Source organism: Chenopodium album, chromosome 17 (assembly GCF_948465745.1).
Source record: "Chenopodium album chromosome 17, dcCheAlbu1.1, whole genome shotgun sequence".
Classification (NCBI taxonomy): Eukaryota; Viridiplantae; Streptophyta; class Magnoliopsida; order Caryophyllales; family Amaranthaceae; genus Chenopodium; species Chenopodium album.
In genome coordinates this window covers 47,837,264-47,857,979 of record NC_137850.1, presented here as the reverse complement: position 1 = coordinate 47,857,979, position 20,716 = coordinate 47,837,264, and the positions used below count along the sequence as shown (strand labels likewise).

The 20,716-nt window shown below is 34.5% G+C and overlaps 2 protein-coding genes, 1 non-coding gene and 1 pseudogene across 4 annotated transcripts; 2 read left to right on the top strand and 2 right to left on the bottom strand.

Moving 5' to 3' along the window:
• Positions 1 to 6,393: 6,393 nt before the first annotated feature.
• Positions 6,394 to 6,467, top strand: TRNAN-GUU (transfer RNA asparagine (anticodon GUU)). The gene has a single exon. It is a non-coding gene; the product is annotated as a tRNA-Asn (tRNA).
• A 260-nt stretch (positions 6,468 to 6,727) lies between these two features.
• Positions 6,728 to 9,067, bottom strand: LOC145588298 (uncharacterized). The gene is made up of 2 exons (XM_081644940.1): positions 8,814 to 9,067; positions 6,728 to 7,807 (listed from the first exon to the last, which is right to left on the bottom strand). The coding sequence occupies exon 2, from the start codon at positions 7,783 to 7,785 to the stop codon at positions 6,874 to 6,876; it is 912 nt and encodes a 303-aa protein (XP_081501066.1). The 5' UTR covers positions 7,786 to 7,807; positions 8,814 to 9,067; the 3' UTR covers positions 6,728 to 6,873.
• Positions 9,068 to 10,305: 1,238 nt separating this feature from the next.
• LOC145590003 (copper-transporting ATPase PAA1, chloroplastic-like) lies at positions 10,306 to 17,423 on the top strand (annotated as a pseudogene). Its single transcript, XR_014101851.1, has 8 exons — positions 10,306 to 11,011; positions 11,099 to 11,152; positions 11,811 to 11,964; positions 13,622 to 13,696; positions 13,762 to 14,039; positions 14,665 to 14,895; positions 15,201 to 15,299; positions 15,428 to 17,423. The product of XR_014101851.1 is annotated as a copper-transporting ATPase PAA1, chloroplastic-like (transcript).
• A 121-nt stretch (positions 17,424 to 17,544) lies between these two features.
• On the bottom strand, positions 17,545 to 20,716 carry LOC145590004 (ubiquinol oxidase, mitochondrial-like). Its single transcript, XM_081646732.1, has 4 exons — positions 20,286 to 20,716; positions 18,876 to 19,004; positions 18,163 to 18,651; positions 17,545 to 17,949 (listed from the first exon to the last, which is right to left on the bottom strand). The coding sequence occupies exons 1-4, from the start codon at positions 20,640 to 20,642 to the stop codon at positions 17,890 to 17,892; spliced, it is 1,035 nt and encodes a 344-aa protein (XP_081502858.1). The 5' UTR covers positions 20,643 to 20,716; the 3' UTR covers positions 17,545 to 17,889.

Below are 20,716 nucleotides of genomic sequence, written 5' to 3'. Positions count from 1 at the left end.
AATTTATTTTCAGTTGTGTTACATTGTATATGAAGATTAACATTAGATATAATTTGCATTTAAGGAAAGTAAAAAAAAAAATTAAAAAAATAAAAAAAAAAAAAAAAAATTAAAACCACAATCAAACAAATTAGGAATGTGAAACTATAATTTAGAAGAGAAAATTGTTTAATTGAATTTTTTATACACACTTATTTATTAAAGCCAAAAGTTTAGATTAAAAATAAAATTAAAAAAATATTTAGTAATTGATGACATCACAAATAGAATTGGAGAGAAAATTTTTAATGTGAGAATGACACGTATGATAGTTTGAGGGTTGATGATGTCATCAATGTTTTGTTTTAGTATTAGTTAATAGATTTAATATTCTTGGATTTAGTATGTTATCGACTTTCATTGTGATTAATACATATGTTGTTTCGAAACATACATGATTTACGAGTAAATGACAATTGAAAGATGAATGATATAGATATGGAGTCATATGGTCATATAGATTAAAAATAAAAATATTAAGGAGAAACTCAATTGCTTCTTAACAAGTACTGGTTGGCAGTCGCATGCTACGCATGCGTGAACCAACTCTTAAACAAATTAATATTTACTCTTTCTATTCTATTATTAAGTGTCCGTATACATAATTTAGAGCAAAAAATTACTTTTGCAAATACACCATTTCATATATTACATTAGAGGTGAGCATGAGACGGGTATCCGTACCGTTAGTACTAAGGTTCAGGTAACCGATAACCAAAATCCCTAAAAGTGATATCCATAACCCGAACCGATAAGTTCGGGTACCTGGATTTTCGAATCGGTTATCGGGTACCCAATAAGATATCCAATAATGATAATTAAACTTAATTATGTAGTTATTATGATATAATTTACCACTAATTAACAACAATATCATATGATTTTGACCAAATTATTAATAATATTACTAATCATTGATATTATAAAGTAATTATAAAGTAAAGTAAGAGTTTAGATTTAAAAAAAAAAAATAGATTTAAGTAGGGAAAAAAAACAAAAAAATGCTTTAACGGAACGGATCGGGTAACCGTTAATTTTAAAATGATACTCAATAACCATACCCGATAACAAATTATCGGAACAGGTACCCGAACCGTTATGGTTAACGGATCGGATAGCCTAATTTTCGAAACGGTTACGGATCGGTTTTTCAGGTTTTCGGTTTTTTGGGTAGTTTTGCTCATCCCTATATTATATGTATAAATTTTTTTGAATAATTTGTCTATTTATATTTTTTTTTTTTTTTGAAACATTTGTCCATTTTTATTGTTTAAAGTATGTGCAAAGAAGATTTCAATACACATATTTAACTATTGATATGTTCTAGTATAAAAATACAAGTATGTAAAGCAAAGTTATAAGTATGAAAGATCTAACTTGCTTTATATATTTCAAGAATTGTTTTATGTTTTCATCATAAAAGCTTTTTTAGTGGCTTTTTTTTTTTTTTTTTTTTTGGTCCATATGATTCTTACAATTATTATCTTATAGTACCTTCCTTGCCTCCCAATTAACATACAAATAACTTTCTTCTTAGCAGGTATAGTACTGCCTAAGCAGTAAGCTAGACAACTCTCTTTAGTGAATTCGATATCATTTCACTCCTATTACTATCCATACCTCTATAAACCGAAGGTCATGCAACCCTAGATTCAAAGGACAATTAGGCAATTGTATGACATTATTGATTATAAGATTGGATGAATTGCAAAGAGGATGTGGGAGCCTCAAAGTGTAAGCAAAAGGATCGGATCGTGTAGTGTAAAATAATGTAAATTCATGCAAGTAACATAGTACAGAGTACGAAGTATGAAAATATGAGATAAAGATATTATTTTACAAAATGATGTATCCCAAGTATGTATAATATTGCTATTATTATTTACTTTTATTTATTTATCAGCTTATGATTTGATGTGGTTTCTAACCTATTACAAATACCTTTTCATTAATAATTTCATTTTTTTTTAATGATATATGTGGTTGTATAATCAAGGTTTGAATAGTATAGATATATATATAAACAATAATGAATTTAATTAAGAATCTATATATGTAATAATAAAGGTATATATTAACCAATAATACATGAGACAACATCTTTTTTTTTTCTTTTAATTTTAACTTTATCTCTTTTGGTATATGTCATTTTTATATTTAAGAAATTCAACCTTTTGCTTATTGAGCAGGGCTAACAAATTTTGTGTCTTATTCGTGTTTGGTCTCATATTAATTTCGTGTTGTTCACTGAACATATAATAAAAACTATTTTTTGTATAAAAAAAAAAATTCAACCTTTTGCTTTTGATCTGAGTAGAACGGTCAAGTATTTGTGTCATGTTTGTATTTGGTCTCATTTCAATTTAATGTAGTTCACTACATCTATCAAAAATTATGTAAACTGTAATATAATTGCATAATTTAGCCACTTTATCTAAATAAGTCATGTTCATGTTGATTCTATGTCATGTCATGTCGACTTCGTGTTTTCTCTCAGTAATTTTGTGTCCGGGTCGTATTATCATGTCGTGTCCGTGTTAGAGATTGCAAGCCACTTTTAAGTCTTTTTTTTATTACTTCATTTTTATAAAAAAAAAAAAAGAACTTTAATTTTGTTTTTAACTTTGTTTATTTAATGTTTGTCAGCTAAGTAATAGTCGTCTATATATAGCTATGACATGTTTGAGCCCTTTTTGTTTAATATATAACTAATCACTTATTTAGCAAGCAATCATTACATTATTATAATAATCACCTTTTATAATTCCGAATTTAAAGATCATTAGCTCACTTTTAAAATTAAAGAAGTCTATAATTAAGACGATGCAAGGGCATATATTCCAGCTATATAACAAATCTTTGAAATTGGTAGTATATGCGACATACTTATACTTAAAGAAAATAATTATACTTCTTATTTAACATGACTATAAAAGCAGAAGTAATAAATTAAAAATGAGAGTTATGTACTTATGTGGAGAGTTATTTAATAGAGTGACAAAAAATAAACATGTTTAGGGATTATTTGCCATCGTTTTTTGTTTTCAGTTTTCTGTTAATTTGAAAACCAAAAATAGGAAACAAAAAAAAGGTGTTTCCACTTTTCTGTTAGTTTTTAAAATTATCATGATTTTAATAAGTTTGACTAATTTTTAATTCATTATATGATATATATAATATAATTTTAAAAAACAAAAAACCAAAAAAAGAAAATTACAACAATGCCAAACAAACCCAAATTTTTATTTTTCATATGTGTTGGACAAGAGGAAAAAAGCGCATAGATTTTTGAAAATAAAATAATTTTAAAATAATTTTAAATAATTTCTTTTCAAATAAAAAACTAACTTGTGAATTACACAAGTATGAAATATCATACTTTCCTCATTTTGTTTTAGATGCATCACTTTACAAAAGATGAATTCTTAGGTAATTTTTGAAGCTGGGGGAGATAAAACGAAAGGAAAAAAGGAAATGGATATGAAATAGAGAGAATTTATTACCTAAAAGGATAGTGATTAATCTAATTTCAAACTTTCTATCTAGAAGATTAAGTTGGGAAAACTATTGATATAGGTAAGTATTGAGATTTATTTTTAGCTGGAGTGATATAATCAATGAAATAGATTTTTAGAATCATGTCATTAAAAGTGCTATTATGATACAAACAAATTTAGTTAGACCGCAGTACTTATTCCTCCAGTCTGTTTTACTTGCAACATTAAGATTTTGACAATACATGTTCTCTTATGCCGTCATATCATACTTTATATGGGAAGAAAAAAAAATGTAGTTGTATCATGTAGCAAAAAAAATGTAGTTATAATTTTGAATTTTGGAGAGTGGTTGGGATATGCGCAATGGAAATCAACTTGATTTATGTAACAAAAAGTCGAAGAGCGAGATTAAACACAAAAAGGAAGGACGTGGAAGTTATTATACCATTTAATTCCAAACCATTGATTTTCTTTGTTATTATAGTATATGGATAAAGACGAATTAATAACGTCCCGAATGAATATGTTTTTTCGTAATGTATAAAATGCTTAATGTATAGTTAATTAAAGGAGTGTGTATAAACAGTATAAATCCCAAAAGTTTTTTTTTTTTTTTTTAAAAAAAAGTTTCCGTTCTCAAATATTTTAATTATAAAAAACAGAGGATATAATATACTACCTCAGCATATTAGTTGCAACGTTGGAATATTTTTTATCTCACAAATTATACCCCAAATTGCAACTAATATAAAACAGAGGTAGTGTACATATCACGAATCCGACACGATGTGAACACAAACTTATTGAGAGAAAACATAAAGTCTACACAGTACAAAATTAAACCAAGCACAAATCGTTTAGATAGAGTGGCCAATATGGAGCTATCTTACATTGTTTCTTACAAAATTAACACGAGACAAAACACGAACACAACACGAATTTTGCCAACCCTACTCAAAAGCAAAATGTTTAATTTTAAAATGTTTCTTACAAAATGTTTAATTTTAAAAAAGCTACAAGTAAATGCTGCAACTTGCAAGTCCTCAACAATTGGGACTTGAATGGAATTTTACAAAAAACAAAACACTGTACAACTGGATGACTTTTGAGTGGCTACAATATAATTGTAGTCATTATATTAGATAAAATCCCAGTCATTACTTTTTTTTGACTTAATATAAACTGTTGATTTAGATAATTATTCAGTTTTTATTTTTTTTTTTTTTTTTAAAAAAATATATAGGATAATTGACCAAAAAAAACACGTTCTTTGATTCGGTTTCTCCTTCAATATTTTGATCCATGATCCTCTCTTTTTTGGAATTCTTCTCTATTCATTTAGATTTTAAAGGATTATAACAAATTAAAATACAATTGGGATAATTGTTGATCCAAATTTTTCAAAAAAAAAAAAAAAAAAATCATAAAAACATGAGTATGTCATTGAAGATCTGATCGAAATTGACGATTTTCATGTTCATGCATATTTTACTTTAAGCTTTGCCCAACAAATGAATTGAGAAGGTCAGGAGGGGAAGGATCAATGGAACATTCAATAGATCAAGAAACTTGGACATTGATATAAGAAACAATTGGAGATTAAATATAAACATGTTTCATGTTTGATTACAGAAGAGAAGCAAAACAAAGTATTGAAGGAGAAACTAACATAACTTTTTTGTTTTTTTAACCAAATAAATTTTAAAAAAACTAAAAAGGGACTTTTGATTCTCAATCAACGGTTTGTATTAGTTAAAATAGATAAAGAGTTGAGATTTAATTTAATATAATGACCACAATTTTATTGTAGCCATTTGAAAATTGCCCCATAGAACTGCCCTTTTCTATCAAACTTTGTTTTCTCTTTTTAGAATAGTATAGATAACCTGACTTATGGGGATTTTTCGTTTTTTTTTTTTTTTTCCCCAAACAAGCAAGGTTATTTTTGTCATTTCAGCAAAATGGAAGATTGACAACATTAACCCACTTCCCCAATGTCCCCTCACTTCAACAATGGATCTTGAGAATTCTTCAACAATGGAGGTTGAGAAAATGGGGACTAAGGAAATCGATGGTCGTCTTGCGGTTGAGGTTTGTTGTGGTGTTGGGTGTTGGGTGTTGGGCATGGTGTTTACTGGTGGTGTTAGACTGTTAGTGTTCATCTGCCATTGATGATGAAAAGGAATAAAGGAGGTTTAAGAAGGTTGAAGAAGACGGAAGGAGACGAAGGGAGAGGGAGAGTCAACAACACAAGTACAATAAAATAATAATATGTTTGCTACTTTTACCATTTTTACCATTATAATTGAGAAATCGGGCTTCTTCTAATTAAGTGTCAAATGAATCAAAGTGAGTATCAAGATGAAAAGTATTAGATGGTAAAAAAGAAAGGTGGTTTTGAAAATGGTAGTATTTTCATCACGCGTAAAAGAGATTGAGTGTGCATGGGAAGACTAGATAGAAGAATGAGAACTACTTGTTTAGTTGTATGAACAATCTAAATAAAGTTTATTAATATTTGCACATATATCTACTCCAAGTATATCGTTAGGTGACCTATAATGTGTTCCAAATAATTGTCTTATATCAAATGCATATAAATATTATTCTTAATTTGACGATTATTTTTATCACGTGAAAATCAAATTAGGAGCAATAATTCTAACAAATAGATACAAGAACTTGCTGTAAAACAATAAAAATAAAAAAATAAATCAAGAAAGTGTCAAATTCTACCTGGACCAGCCATATCCTGAAAATTGATCCTAAATTCATCTAGTTATGCAAACTCTCCCACTTGGCTCACCCCCATCCTGTATTAATATTATTACATACTATAAGACCTAGATAACAAGAAGCTGGAATAGCTCAGTTGGTTAGAGCGTGTGGCTGTTAACCACAAGGTCGGAGGTTCGACCCCTCCTTCTAGCGCAATTTTTTATTTATTTTTTAATGACCCTGCACACAGCACACTACATTGTACATTCCCAAAGAAATGGAGGATTCTTCATCTGCTCAAACAAACCATCAGTATGCAATGATAACTGATAAGCATAAACCAATGAAACTTCACAACAAATTTCGGATTAAGGATTATTCTTGTAAATCTCAATTACAAGGATTATTCTTGTAGATGTCAATTCCAAAAATGAGAGAAACATCCAATTCATAATAGACATTCGAACCTCAAATACACAGCTCTAAAGTGTATGCCTCTGCTTGCAAGCCTAGTGTTTAGAAACAGCTAATTGCCTGATTGTCTCTCCTCAACATGCATCCAAGTAAATCAAAGGTTTACATAATTTTCTTATTGTTGTTACAATCTAAAGAAAGAAAATCAATATCTTCCCCTCCATGAATGCCATTTCAATTTTAACTGAAACGACAGTGGAGGGATCCCCAAAACACCTCGCTGCAACTTAGGATCAAAAACATCAAAATGCACCCGGCGCAGAGAGTCCAAGAGCACTTGAGTTGGAACAGCAGGGAGGAGCACAGGAATAGCTTCAGCAGGTACTGTTTTAGACAATTCCCGTGCCTTTTGGAGATGAGAATTTGCCACTGAAGCCATCTCAAAGACTGCATTACAGAGCTCCTCACGTGAGTCCGCAGTGATTCCAGTCTGACCCCCATCCTCAATCAATAAACCGTGTTTGGAAGCAACATCAGAAGGAATGTAAGCAAATAGTCGTTGGCGACTGGCATGGTATGGTAAAGACCTCAACAGCAAGGCAAGCCCAGCAGCTTTACCAATATGAGAAGCAGCATGATCAGCTGCAGTGGAGTTGATACCTCCAGATTGTAATGTTGTATACAAGATAGTGGATTGTGTGTCCTCGGAATATTTCTCTAGTTCTTCAACAGTTTTTAGGATTTCATTGGGTTCCCTCTGTGCATCATTTATACGAGCTTCAATAGATCTTTTCAGCCAGGCCTTGCTTACTTTATGCTCTGACACAATGGATGAAAGAGATTGGGCGATCGGATGCTCAATCAGCTTATTAGCATAGATTTTGTCCACTGCATCTTGCCACCAAAGAAGCCGCATTAGGCCAATCCTGGGATCAGAAGCAACATCCATAGCTTTGGCTGTTTCAACATTGAAGGCACGAAGTGCAAATGCAGCTCTTCGCATCTCCAGAGGGAGTTCTAGGAGACAAAGGTAATTGTGGTAGTCATAGCTTCTTACTTGTTGTACACAGTATGAAAATGCAGATTTAAGGCTACTAGATCTGATAGAACCACTCATTATAATTCAGCCTTAATTGCACCTGCAACATATAAACACAGTTAGTAGAGACGTTAGTAATTACTTCGTAAGTGATAAATACATAGCTGTGAGTAAGAAATGGCACACCAATTATGTTCAATAGCTTAGGTTTCTCATTTGAAGTAACTTCATTTCATTCTAGTATGTCCAATTGTCCATCACTCCATGATAAAGAATCAAAACTACCAAAAAATTCCTTGCACAAATGCACATATTCAGAGGACAACAATATCCATCAAATAAGTACCTTTAAGGAAAGAACATCATCAAAAAAGATGATTTTTTTCCATTTTAGTTCGGTTCACACACTCACAAATGCACACGTGCACACACACACACACACAATTGTATACACCTTTGGTCCAGAATCATACTAACAGCAAAAACTTCATCAATCTGTTATCTACCAAAAATCTTGACAGTATTGGCAGAGGTAATTTCCGACCAACTCAAATAGGATGAATAGATTCAAACCAAGCTACATCAAACAGACAAACATACCAGCTCAAGATGATTTGATTAAACAATGAAATCAATTTTCATGAACTCCTATCATCAATCCAGTCAGAAGAAAATGCCCAGAAACATACTACAGGAGCAAGCACTATAAGAACCCAGCTGCACATTCTACTAATAAAATTTCTGTAAACCAATAAACTATATCCTTTCAAAAATCCCACATGAAAAAATCAAGATCATAGATTAACATCATGATACTAGATTCTATTTTTATTTTGTTGATTCTACAGTAAAATTCAAAATTCCAAATTCCAAATAATGGGATTAGAAATTCTCTAAACTGACAAGAAAATTTTTAAAGTCAGACATTCTATTGAATTTACAAATCATATGGATTTCAAAGCGGCATTTCGTCGAACACGTAGTAGGCATTCAAATGGCAACCCGATTCCAGCTCAAAAGATTAACTCTTTCCAAATGGTAGTAAACATGAGAAACATCAATTGAATGCAATGGCATAAACTACGAATTCGGGATCAAAATTTTACCTTTTGAGATTACAAGAGATATGAAGGCATGACATAGGAGTATCTTTGAATTGGCAAGCGAACTTGGTATGAGAAAGCGACGGATCTTATTGAAATTTCGAGTTCGAGGTTGAAATCGAACTGGGTGTTGAAGATCGATCAAAGCTTTGAATTTGATCAATTAATGTTGCAGGTGAGTGCTGTGAGGATGTTGTGTTGTGTTGTGTTGAAGGTCGCTGGTGAGGATGCCTTACCTTGAGCTAGACACACCAAAACAAAAGTACCTTAAACTTCTTTAAGTAATGACTTATGAGAACTACAAGTTTACGACATGCAAATGATCTATACGGAATTTGATATCACGCGTTACTTTAAATTATGCCTTTTTATAAGCTCACAACACTACCCTGACTGTGGAGTTATAAATGTTAATTGGTTGAGTAAATTAAAATTTTGAGGTAATCCTCAAAACATGAGATCAAATCCCGTCTACATCACTATCCTTTATAGTTTTCTTCTCATAAAAATAAGAAAACACTTCCATTTGCACTACATTCCAAGCCATTATGGCGCACAATCGTATCGGTCACGTCGTATTTGTGATGGGGTCATCAATAAGATAGTAATGAAGCTAGAAAATAGCGAAGGTTGTAACTCTAAGACATAAATAAGGCTATTGGATATGTGAATCACTCCGAATCCGAGCTTACAATATTTTAATTATTACATGTGTAGATGCATTGAGTTTGAATCTTAATAATATTAACGGTATTTTGTACATTTTTTTTTGCATAATTTTCATCAAAGAGAGTAAAGAAATTCAAATAATGTGATTAGTTTAAAGAGTAACTTGTTTCAAAAAAAAAAAAAAAAAAAATTGTGAAGCTTCCAAGCTCCAACCACACACTGTTTTGCCTTTAGTTTATTTATGAGCCATGGACAACATTGCTTTTTGTATGTGAAGCCGGGGATGAGGGTGAATATAGAATATCTTAACCTAGACGAAAACTTCAATCACACTTATATTGATTGAAACTTGGAGCAACCTAGAAAGAAATTACCACTATACTTGACAATACTTGAGGTGATGAATGGTAAAATTAGATACAATCTTCAACAATGCAGTGAGTCTTGAGAAGCCCACCATTGAACTTATTCTTTTCAACTTCACCATTGTGGGTTATGCACTTATGCTACCTTACATTTGCAAGTATTAGTTTTAACTCTTTTTCTTCAAAAAATCAGTGGGTTCAATAAAATCTAGTTGAACCTAACGTGGATCTGCCACTAAATAGAAAGTAAAAATATATATATTCTAAAATAAACATATGCATCCTTTTGTAATAATCAAAGTAATTTGTATGCATTATGATTTACTAATTATCAATCGTTAAATTTAAATATCAAATGATCATCTTTTAAATCAATTAATTGAACAAAAACTCACCTATTTGACTCTTTTTTTTTTTTTTTTTTTTTTTTTTTTGGTGAAATAGAGGGACCAAAAGATGAAAATTCGAAACTAAAAAACTCAAAGATCTAACAACTAAAATGCCAAACTCAAACTAACAACTCGTCTTTAAGCACAATAAAAGGTCAAGCCACTCTACTCGAGTGCTCAACTATTGTAGCCCAATATAGCCAAAATGAACAAAATAGTTGGAACGATTTTCCCGCTACACAATCCACATCTTCAGTTAACCGGATAAACACATCTTTCCATTTTAATTCCAACACCAAACAAACGCACCACAACTATTACTTCCAACTCCCAGAATTCCTCTGCAATTTTCTCTCTCCTATCAACAATGGAGTCAACTCTCTCACCAGCTTCCACTCTCCTAACCCTCTCCAAAGCCCTAAGATCATCTTCTTCCTCCTCCTCCTCCTCCTCCTATCCTTCCATTTTCTCTCTCCTCCATTTACGCCGTCTCTCCACCTCCAATCCTCCATTGACTCGCTCCCTAACTAGCCGAATCTTGACTCACCGACTTGCCGCTTCCATTGATTTCTCGAAGTTCGCTTCAATTCAAGGTTTCTGCTCTCCGGTACGCTGCGTTTCGTTCTCGGCAGGCGGCGGCGGAGGAATCGGCGGAGAAAATGGCGGTGGAGGTGGCGGAGGTGGTGATGGATCGGAAGGCGGAGTTCCGAAGGTTGCGGCTTCTGCTGCTGATGATGTTTCCGTGCTTTCGCCTGATGCTATTGTGCTTGATGTTGGAGTAATTTTCTCTCTCTCCTTGAATTTTGATTAGAATGTGAAATTAATCGTTAATTTGTGCTAAATTGTTGTTGAATTTGGTTGTTAGGGGATGACTTGCGGCGGTTGTGCTGCTAAAGTGAAGAAAATACTTGAAAATCAAGTGAGTGCTTCGTTTTTTGTTTGGTTGAACTAGTCAATAAATTGCTTGTGATTAAAATTAAATAGAGGATTATATAATTGACATTGCATTTAGGAAGCATTTTGTTGGTTTAATTCTCAGTTGTATATATATTTGCGTGGCCGAAATGAATGACTGAATGCACATTATAAGCGTCATTTATGAAGGAGATAAGTTGTGGAAAGCTATGTGATTGTACAAAATAATTTAGCCTTACGAAGTCTTATGAGATTTGAAATCTTTTGTAGTTGTAGTATTGTCGTCTTATATGCTTTTGTGCCTTTGTGGACTATCTCACCTTGAGAAAAATAGTTTGTCATCACTCGATTTTAGCAAAAGCCACATGTGAAGAATTATGGGCATGGAAAATTAATCGGCGACTTTTGAGAAGTTATTACAGATTATCAGGGGAAATACGTTGGTCTTGCATAAGCTGTTTGAGGGCTGAATTGATTATTCAGAGAAAATGTTATCCACTTTGAATCAAACGGATAGATGAAAGCTAACTATGTGATCTAGATTATTCCTCTTCTGTTTTGTGTTAGACTATGCAGGATATTGCCAAACATGCATTCAATTTGTTTCTTTTTGAAGCAATTTTGGTGTTGATTAATGTAATTTCATTGGGCTGTGAATACAGTCTCAGGTGTCTTCTGCTAGTGTCAATCTTGCGACAGAGACTGCAATTGTCTGGCCTGTATCTGGAGCCAAAGATTTGCCGAATTGGCGGCAAGATTTGGGTGACATGCTTGCTAAACATTTGACCAACTGTGGTTTTGAGTCTAATCTTCGAGGTTGGTTGCCTTTTGTGCTCATTTTGTTTAATGTAGTGTGTTGCATTTGATATATAATATGGTTTGTTATAGATCTTGTGTTCCCATCCAAGTTGTTGATATGTGCAAGGGCTTTGGTCTGAAGAGTCAAAGATGATGTGTTTTTCAACAGAACACATTTACTGTAATTTGAAGTGTTTTTTTGGAACGGGGGTGGAAATTAATAAGTAAATTTTAAAATTATGTGTCTAGTACTCTAGTTTAGGCCTTTAGGGTCCAATGATTTAACCCCAAAATGGCAGCATCAACATTTGCTTTGCATCTGTTGTTATATATATATATATATTTTTTTTTTCCCTGCATTGCATCCATACTCCAAGGACTGTTTATTTGATGCTCTACATATCTTGATCTTAATCATTCTCAAGATAATATGCCATCTATGCCTCATTAAAACTGGTACATGAACCTTGTTGTGTAGAACTTATGGTTCTCCTTGATTTTCTTACATGTTAAATTTAATTGATTTGGCTCTACTACATACTTGAAACTTTGCTAAAGCATGCAAGAAAAAGAGACTTCTTACTTATCACTTAATCAGTGGAATACATTTTATTGAGTTAGCCATTGTACACAGGAGTTGAATTCAAATGATCTGAGATGAAAATCTCACTTACACCTTCTGGGAACCTGGAGATAATTGCTTGCAAATCATGTTTAGCTGTGGCTATTTCATTGTAAAATCACATATAGATATGGCATGAAATGTTCCAGAACCATGGCTCCTTAGTTTGTTAGTATATATCCAAATTAAAATGACTAGACTAAAACTTTTCTAGTCACTAAGACTTAGAAGCTTTATATGAGGACACAACAATCTTGTAAATACCTTAGCCCGACAAAAAGTGTAATGTTTAGATTTAACAATTCATGTCAAGCTTGGTTCTTAATTGGCAGGTCAGGGGGACAAGGAAGGAGATACTCCATAACTAGGAAATACCAAAGCTTCTTTTAAGGAGCTAGCATAAATGGTATGTAGTTGACCAGGTTTCAATTACAAAGCAAGTTCTTATTGAGCTATATTGCTGTCATTTTTAGATGTAAATGGTGTACCTTATTTTGTGTCAATAGGTATGTGTTGCGGCTACTAGTGGTGCATTGGGTAGAGGCCCTAGAGGGAAGCCAGTCTGTCACACGAGCGCATTGAGTTTGGATAATTGTTTTGAGCATTTTAGCTGTACATTTTTTTTTCCCGATACTTGTAGCAAAATGAGGGCTTCCATAGTCAAAAAAATTCTATTGTATGATGTGTAGGACATTATCATGCTGATCAGAGTAAGCCGAGTTGCTGAAGCAAGTCAGGCAACTGTATTATTTTGTCTTTACTGTAGAGCTATATTGGAAACAATTTGTGCATTCTGAAGAGGATATTTGACTTTTATACATTGATGATTACTAAGAGGATATTTCATTAGACACTTTGCATACTTAATATTCCCCGTTCTTTTGATGAACTTCAGCTCATTTGGCCCCCTCCTTTTTCTTTTTGTTTTTAAATGTTTGGCTTTTCAGTGGCTATCCTACTACAAATATGTAAAAGAGGCTACTACCATGATTCTTGGAAAGAAAGTTTCTCATGAGATTGGTCTTCATGTGTCATTTCCGTATTTATCTGCAGACCCTGGAAGGGAAAATGTGTTTCAAATTTTTGAGAGGAAGATGGATCAAAAGCGCAACAAATTGAGAGAAAGTGGTTAGTATCTTTCAGTTGGCTTTCAGTTTTTTTGAAATGCAATTACTGACCAAAGTATTATACAGGTCGTGAACTTGCAGTATCTTGGGCTCTATGCGCCGTATGTATGTTTGGTCACCTGTCTCATTTCTTCTGGGCCAAGGCTTCATGGATCCATGTGTTTCACTCCACAGGCTTCCATTTATCGTTGTCTCTATTCACATTACTTGGACCTGGACGGCAACTAATTCTCGATGGTCTGAAGAGTTTCTTTAGAGGTGCCCCCAACATGAACACCTTAGTTGGACTTGGGGCTCTATCATCATTTACAGTTAGCTCGTTGGCTACTTTTATCCCAAAATTGGTAAAACTTGAAAATCTTTCCTGCCAACAGTATGGCATATGTGCTTGAGTTGCTGCCTCTTGATATAGATTCAGAGTATATAGACCCTCAATTTTCCCATGTTTAGATCTGGCATTGCTATTTTTTTTAGTGGCTTCTACTATTTTAGGGGTAGAGAATTATATAAATGATATTGAACTGTAATTCTGATAAAAGATAAAGACTCTTGAAGATAAAACTAATCAGAGAATAAAAAAAAGATATTGGACTGCACTATGAACTGAAAAAATTGAAAGTGATGGTGAAATTATGGGTTTTACTTCTATCATTTTTTTTTTATCTAAAAACTTCTATGTTTCTTAGTTGTCTGCTGTTATGCTTCAATGAGTTTACTTGGTAAAATTATCTTATTATTCCAACACCATTTGTTTACTTTGTGGAGTTTTTTCTGCACGCATACATTTTTCACACTTGTAAACATTTGTTGACTGCAATTTTTTATGTATGTACTTCTTCTAACTTTTTAAAATTGTTCACTTCTGAAATGTAATGTTTTATTAGGACAATTCTTCATATGATTTTATTATTATGTGCTTTTTATCCAATTTTCAAAAATGCTGTAAATGACATTATGTTATCTGTCCAGGGATGGAAGGCATTTTTTGAGGAGCCGATTATGTTGATAGCCTTTGTACTATTAGGAAGAAATCTTGAACAAAGGGCTAAAATAAAAGCTACGAGTGATTTGACCAGCCTCTTGAGTATTCTACCCTCTAAGGCTCGTCTCTTAGTTAATGATGCCGAAGATACCGTGTCAACTGTCGAAGTTCCCTGTAGCAGTCTGTCAGTTGGGGATAAGATTGTGGTTCTGCCAGGAGTAAGTATTTTCTATTATACATATACCTCTTAATTATTTGGAAAAAAGTAAAAACATCATCGTGGTCAAAATCATTGCCTGCCCTTCATCCATGTATTGCGACTCTTCCACTTTCCTTGTGTTTTAATATCTTTTTTGTTGTTGGTTGCCTAGTGGTTTTACTTTTGCTTGTATATATCTTTGTTGGTTGCCTAGTGGTTTTACATTGGCTAGGTGGTGGTGTTAATTGTAATTGTGATACCAGGCTAAAGTATAGAGCCTAGCAATTGGCTGATTTTCTTCTGACATGACTCATTGCTGCTCAGGACCGTGTGCCTGCAGATGGAATTGTCAGGGCTGGCAGGAGTACAGTTGACGAATCAAGTTTTTCTGGGGAGCCTTTGCCGGTGACAAAACTGCATGGGGTATGATGTTCTATCCATATTACAATCTGAAAATTTCTCTTTTGCCCCCTTCCCCTGTTTTCTTCCTTTTCTGCAGTGTTAATGTCATTAATACAAGACCTTATTGTGTTTCCTGCTAATCCTCTTAGACAGAAGTTTCTGCTGGGAGTATAAACCTGAATGGAACACTTACTATTGAAGTTCAAAGGCCTGGAGGTGAAACAACTATGGGTGACATTGTTCGACTAGTGGAGGAAGCACAAAGTAGGGAAGCTCCTGTTCAGCGTTTGGCTGACAAAGTGGCTGGGCGGTTCACATATGGTGTAATGGCATTATCTGCTGCTACATTCATGTTTTGGACCCTTTTTGGCTCTCGCATTTTGCCATCTGTCATCTCAGGGGGAAGTTCAGTTTCACTCGCACTTCAGCTCTCTTGCAGTGTTCTGGTTGTGGCTTGTCCTTGTGCTCTTGGTCTTGCAACTCCCACTGCTGTGCTTGTTGGAACTTCTCTTGGTGCAAAGAGAGGATTGCTCCTGCGGGGTGGAGATATCTTGGAAAAATTTTCGTTGGCTAATGTCGTTGTGTTTGACAAGACTGGGACTTTAACCATTGGGAAACCAGTTGTGATGCAAGTTGTCACTCATGAAAATGAAAGTTTGAGTAATTCGCTATCAGATAATAACTGAGTGCATTTGTCAGAAGCTGAGGTTTTAAAACTTGCCGCTAGTGTTGAGTCAAATACTATCCACCCAGTAGGAAAAGCTATAGTGGAAGCTGCACGTTCTATTGGTTGCCAGACTTTCAAAGCTGCTGATGGTACCTTTACAGAGGAGCCAGGATCTGGTGCGGTGGCAACCATTGAGAATAGAAGGGTTGCTGTTGGCACATTAGAGTGGCTTCAAAGGCATGGTGTTGATAATAACCCATTTCAAGGGCTAGAGGATCAAAACAACAGTCAGTCGGTTGTTTATGTTGGAATAGATGGAAATCTTGCTGGACTTATTTACATTGAAGATCAGATAAGAGAAGATGCCAAGAATGTTGTTCAATCTTTATTCAACCAAGGTATAGATGTTTACATGCTATCAGGAGATAAAAGACAAACCGCGGAACATGTTGCTGCCATTGTGGGTATCCCCAAGGACAGGGTCTTCTCTGGAGTTAAGCCTGATCAAAAGAAGAAATTTATTAGTCAACTCCAGAATGATAACAAGATTGTAGCAATGGTTGGGGATGGGATCAATGATGCTGCTGCCCTTGCTTCATCACATGTTGGGGTTGCCATGGGTGGCGGTGTTGGAGCTGCAAGTGAAGTATCTTCTATTGTGCTTATGGGAAACAAGCTAACTCAAGTACTTGATGCCTTGGAGCTCAGCAAATTGACCATGAAAACTATAAAACAAAACCTCTGGTGGGCATTTGGATACAACATTGTCGGACTTCCAATCGCTGCAGGGATGTTGCTTCCTGTTACTGGGGTGATGCTCACTCCTTCAATTGCTGGAGCTCTTATGGGTTTGAGCTCAATTGGAGTCATGACGAATTCATTGCTTCTCAGATTGAGATTCTCATCTAAACAGATAAATGGCTCGGAATTTTCCTCAACCATTAAAGATCAATCTGCTCTTGAAGTTCTAGTGGATCAGAAGGAGAAATTGGAAACTCCTTTTTCTGATTCAAGATTGAAAAATGCATCTTGACTTCTTGAATAAGAAAATATGGTCAGTATGTCTTCCCAAAATACAAAATGAGCTTGAAAGACAATCTTCCTCCATGTTTTATCATGTCAAGGAGATTACCCTAATGTTGTGAGTTAGCGACGATAGAAGTGGGGTTGCCTGCCAATTTTCGACTGTGAAAAAGGTAACCCGATTACATGAAGTGTACCTTGATATGGCTTTTCCTTGTAAACCAATTTGTGGTACTACTGGTCCATCTCTCTTTACCCCAGTTCGGCTAAAAGAAGTGAACTATTAGGCGGTATTTGCTGAATCAGCAACCACATGGATTCAAGATTTGTGACGACCAATCACATATACTTGTGAGTTGGTGGATTGTACTGAATGTATATTTGAATAATGGCCCAAGAAAAAGAATAAGTCATCAAGATTATAAAATTCCTTCTCCGATATTATTGATTTAGCTTTCAGTGTAGTTGTGCATCTTATCAGCTCATTGCATGCTTTCTTATTTATTTGTCAATGCAGTTCCCAGACAAAAAACTTAAGCTCGTTCAACTCACATTGTACAACCCGAAGACTAAAGGATTTGTTATAATGCCCAAAAATGGCAAATGATACTGAAATTTATTCCTCTGCTTAAGTTGAAATTTCATCCACTACAATGTGATCCGTAAGCTTTAAGAAATTCTGACAAGGATTGTGCACGCTTATACTTATTACAAAAAACAGGAGTAACAAACACTTCGCACAAACACACAAACTAAACAGATCAACCGGACCAAAATATATAAATGAGACTTGTAAAGGGTGTTTATCTATTTATGATTTCTTATAAGCAATCACTGCTCTGTATTTAAGAAGCTTTGCAAGGGTTTACACGCCTGTATCTTTCGTGAGCTCGTATACATGGCAATATGCAGACTATTGATCTAATGGTAACCAACAGGAGCTGGCGCTTCTTTCAGTTGCCTGCCCTGGAAGTGGACATCCTGCATGGCCATAACATATACTTCATCAGTTCAACACCAATTAGAAATTTATATGGTAAGTTGATAACAGAATGCTGCCATAGCTTATCAGGTGACAGAGGGCAGATGTCTAAATTTAAAATTATCTGATGAAAGACATGAAGACAGTTCAATAGCAACGTCAGGCCCATGGGATCAGTAAAATAATTATTGAGTAATAATTTCGGTACTCACAGAAGCAAAATGGTTGACATCACGATGGTGAGCTTCGTCAGCACGGATCACAGTTATAACATCCTTCAAAGTGGCATTCTTTGGCAGCCTCCAGTAGTCAATGGCAATAGCAGGAGCGCGCACATTTTCAATCGCACCACTGTCTATGTCCTTCAGATACTCTGTGTATGAATGAATTGCCTCTTCTTCCAAGTAACCAACCACTCTGTGTGCCAGCTTAGGGGAAAGCAAATAGAGTACAAAATAACAGTTAAAGAAAACTCCCTGCACAGCTAGAACCAAAAGCCTCTCATACCATTTAGGCTGCACCAATTCCACCAGTGTCATTAGGTGCATCCTCTCATTCTCAGCTTCTTCAAGCAATGCTTTGATCCAGCCACCACTCTGCTCGAACCTACGGAGGGACCTCAAATGTAGCAGCAGCCCACCAACCATACCAGGAACTGCAGCAACTGTTTCAAGCATCATTGCACGACAACCATACCGCCTCTGCAATTTTACAAAAGAACAGATCAATAATGTCTAGTGCATAAGCATGAAACTTCTGAAAACAAAACAATTGTAGCATGCATATCAGAAATTCTTTATGGATGAAATCTGTTCAGATTGGAACTCCAACACCACAGATTTCGTGGTATATTTTGTCAAGCCACAAGAACAGAGGTTAATTGAATCTTTGAACTGTAATTTCATGGTATAGCAGAATACCGTACCTTGAAGAAAATATCAGTTGGAACCCTCAGCAGTTTCACTGTCCGGAAGGCAACCTTGTCCAGAAATGTTTTTGGTACATGATGCTTGCTCAGATCAATTGACAAGTCTGCCTCATAAGTCTCCCATGGCTGCACAGAGATTTGAAATCCATATAACACCATCTAACAACTCGAGAACCATCTACTTTATCACATGATTATACACATGTCATATGTGCTCCTACATACATATCGAAGAATAATCAATACAGTAAATACGACTAGAAAAAATAGGTCATCAAACATGTTGAGCATAACATAATTTCCATTTGGATCCATAGCAATCTAGGGTCTATTATGTACTTTTGTATTTCATACCCAAGATGCTAATATCCTGACTCCTGATAACAGAGAACCTGGTACAAACAATAAATCCTGGCCTAGCCTTTTATTAAGGTCCTCTCCTGCTTCAACAATCAAGAAAAGTATCAACCAACAACTATTCCCGGAGTATTCTAACTACGAACTTTTACAGGCCGGGTTAGCAACAAAGGGCAGTAATGCAAATGGAATTTAATCTCTAGTCTCGAGTACCACCATGACTTAAAAATATAAGCACAAATTATATATGGGATTCTAATCGTCTTGTGAGCATATCCCATCTATCAAATAATTTGCCAGCATAACTACAAAATCCAAACATCTAACAATTCTTAATAATGTCAACCTAGGAGCTCCATCAAATGACAATTAATTGAATTTCTTAATAAAATCAACAAACATATTCGACATGATGGAATATACAGTCATTACCAAACATATTCGACATGATTGAATATACGTCATTACAATTATTGTCCCTCTTTTTCTCAGGAAAATGTTTATAGTACTAGTATTTTATTTTAAAAAATATTAATACTCCGTACGATTTATTTTTATGTAATACGATTATACGAGAACGTATAAACAACTCACTAAATTAACAGTAAAAGGAAATTCAAGCAAACATACAAAAAAAAACTAAGAGCAATAAAAGGCAAAAACAAAAAATACTAATGATCTTATTAGTTAAAATGCAGCATTTGCTCATGTTTACAGAAAAGTATACGAGAAACAAATTTCGAAAAAAAAAAAATGTCGAAAATCCTCTTGCAAACCAATAATTGAAGATTATCGACGAAATTCACTAATCAAAACCGGATTAAATTTTCATTTGGTAATAATCATACAAACAGCAAGAATTACGCATGAAAATTTCAAATAATTGAAGATTATCGACAAATTTCACTAATTAACACCGGATTAAAGATTCATTTGGTAATAATAATACAAACAGCAAGAATTTTGCATGAAAATTTTAAAAAAAATGAAACATAAAATCAAAAGTTTCAAAACCTAAAGTAAATACGAACGATTAATCAAAAACATTACCATAAAACAATTCCACGCCCATTTACTACCATCCTCCTTCATGATTTCATTCCTAGGAACCGACCAGTAGCTCGAAACCAACGGAAGATCATCCTTCTTCTTCTTCATCATCTCTGCCTCCATCTTTTCTCTCTCCTCCACCGCTTTCCCGTCCGAAGACGGCGAATATGACGACATACTCCGGCGCCACTCCGGCGTCGCAAAGCTCCAACGCTGAAACTCCGGCGACATCAAACTACCGCCGGCGAGAACACGACGAGCGCCATTAACGGCGGAAGAGGAGTGAGTAAGCGCTGAAGAAGAGGATGCTCTGATCATCATCAACGCCATTGATGAGTTTGTTACCAAGCGATTCATCTTCTTCTTCACTCGGTGAGTCGGCTCAGTGAGTTGCTTTGACGAGTTTGTTTTTGTTTTGACTTTCTTTTTTC

What these genes read in the sequence shown, in the direction of transcription:
- LOC145588298 (XM_081644940.1), bottom strand. Translation starts at nt 7,785, where the DNA reads ATGAGTGGTTCTATCAGATCTAGTAGCCTTAAATCTGCATTTTCATAC.
- LOC145590004 (XM_081646732.1), bottom strand. Translation starts at nt 20,642, where the DNA reads ATGAATCGCTTGGTAACAAACTCATCAATGGCGTTGATGATGATCAGA. An exon ending in CAACTGATATTTTCTTCAAG is followed by an intron (nt 18,652 to 18,875) that starts GTACGGTATTCT and finishes GTAAAATTGCAG; the next exon opens with AGGCGGTATGGTTGTCGTGC. An exon ending in ATGTCAACCATTTTGCTTCT is followed by an intron (nt 17,950 to 18,162) that starts GTGAGTACCGAA and finishes ATGGCCATGCAG; the next exon opens with GATGTCCACTTCCAGGGCAG.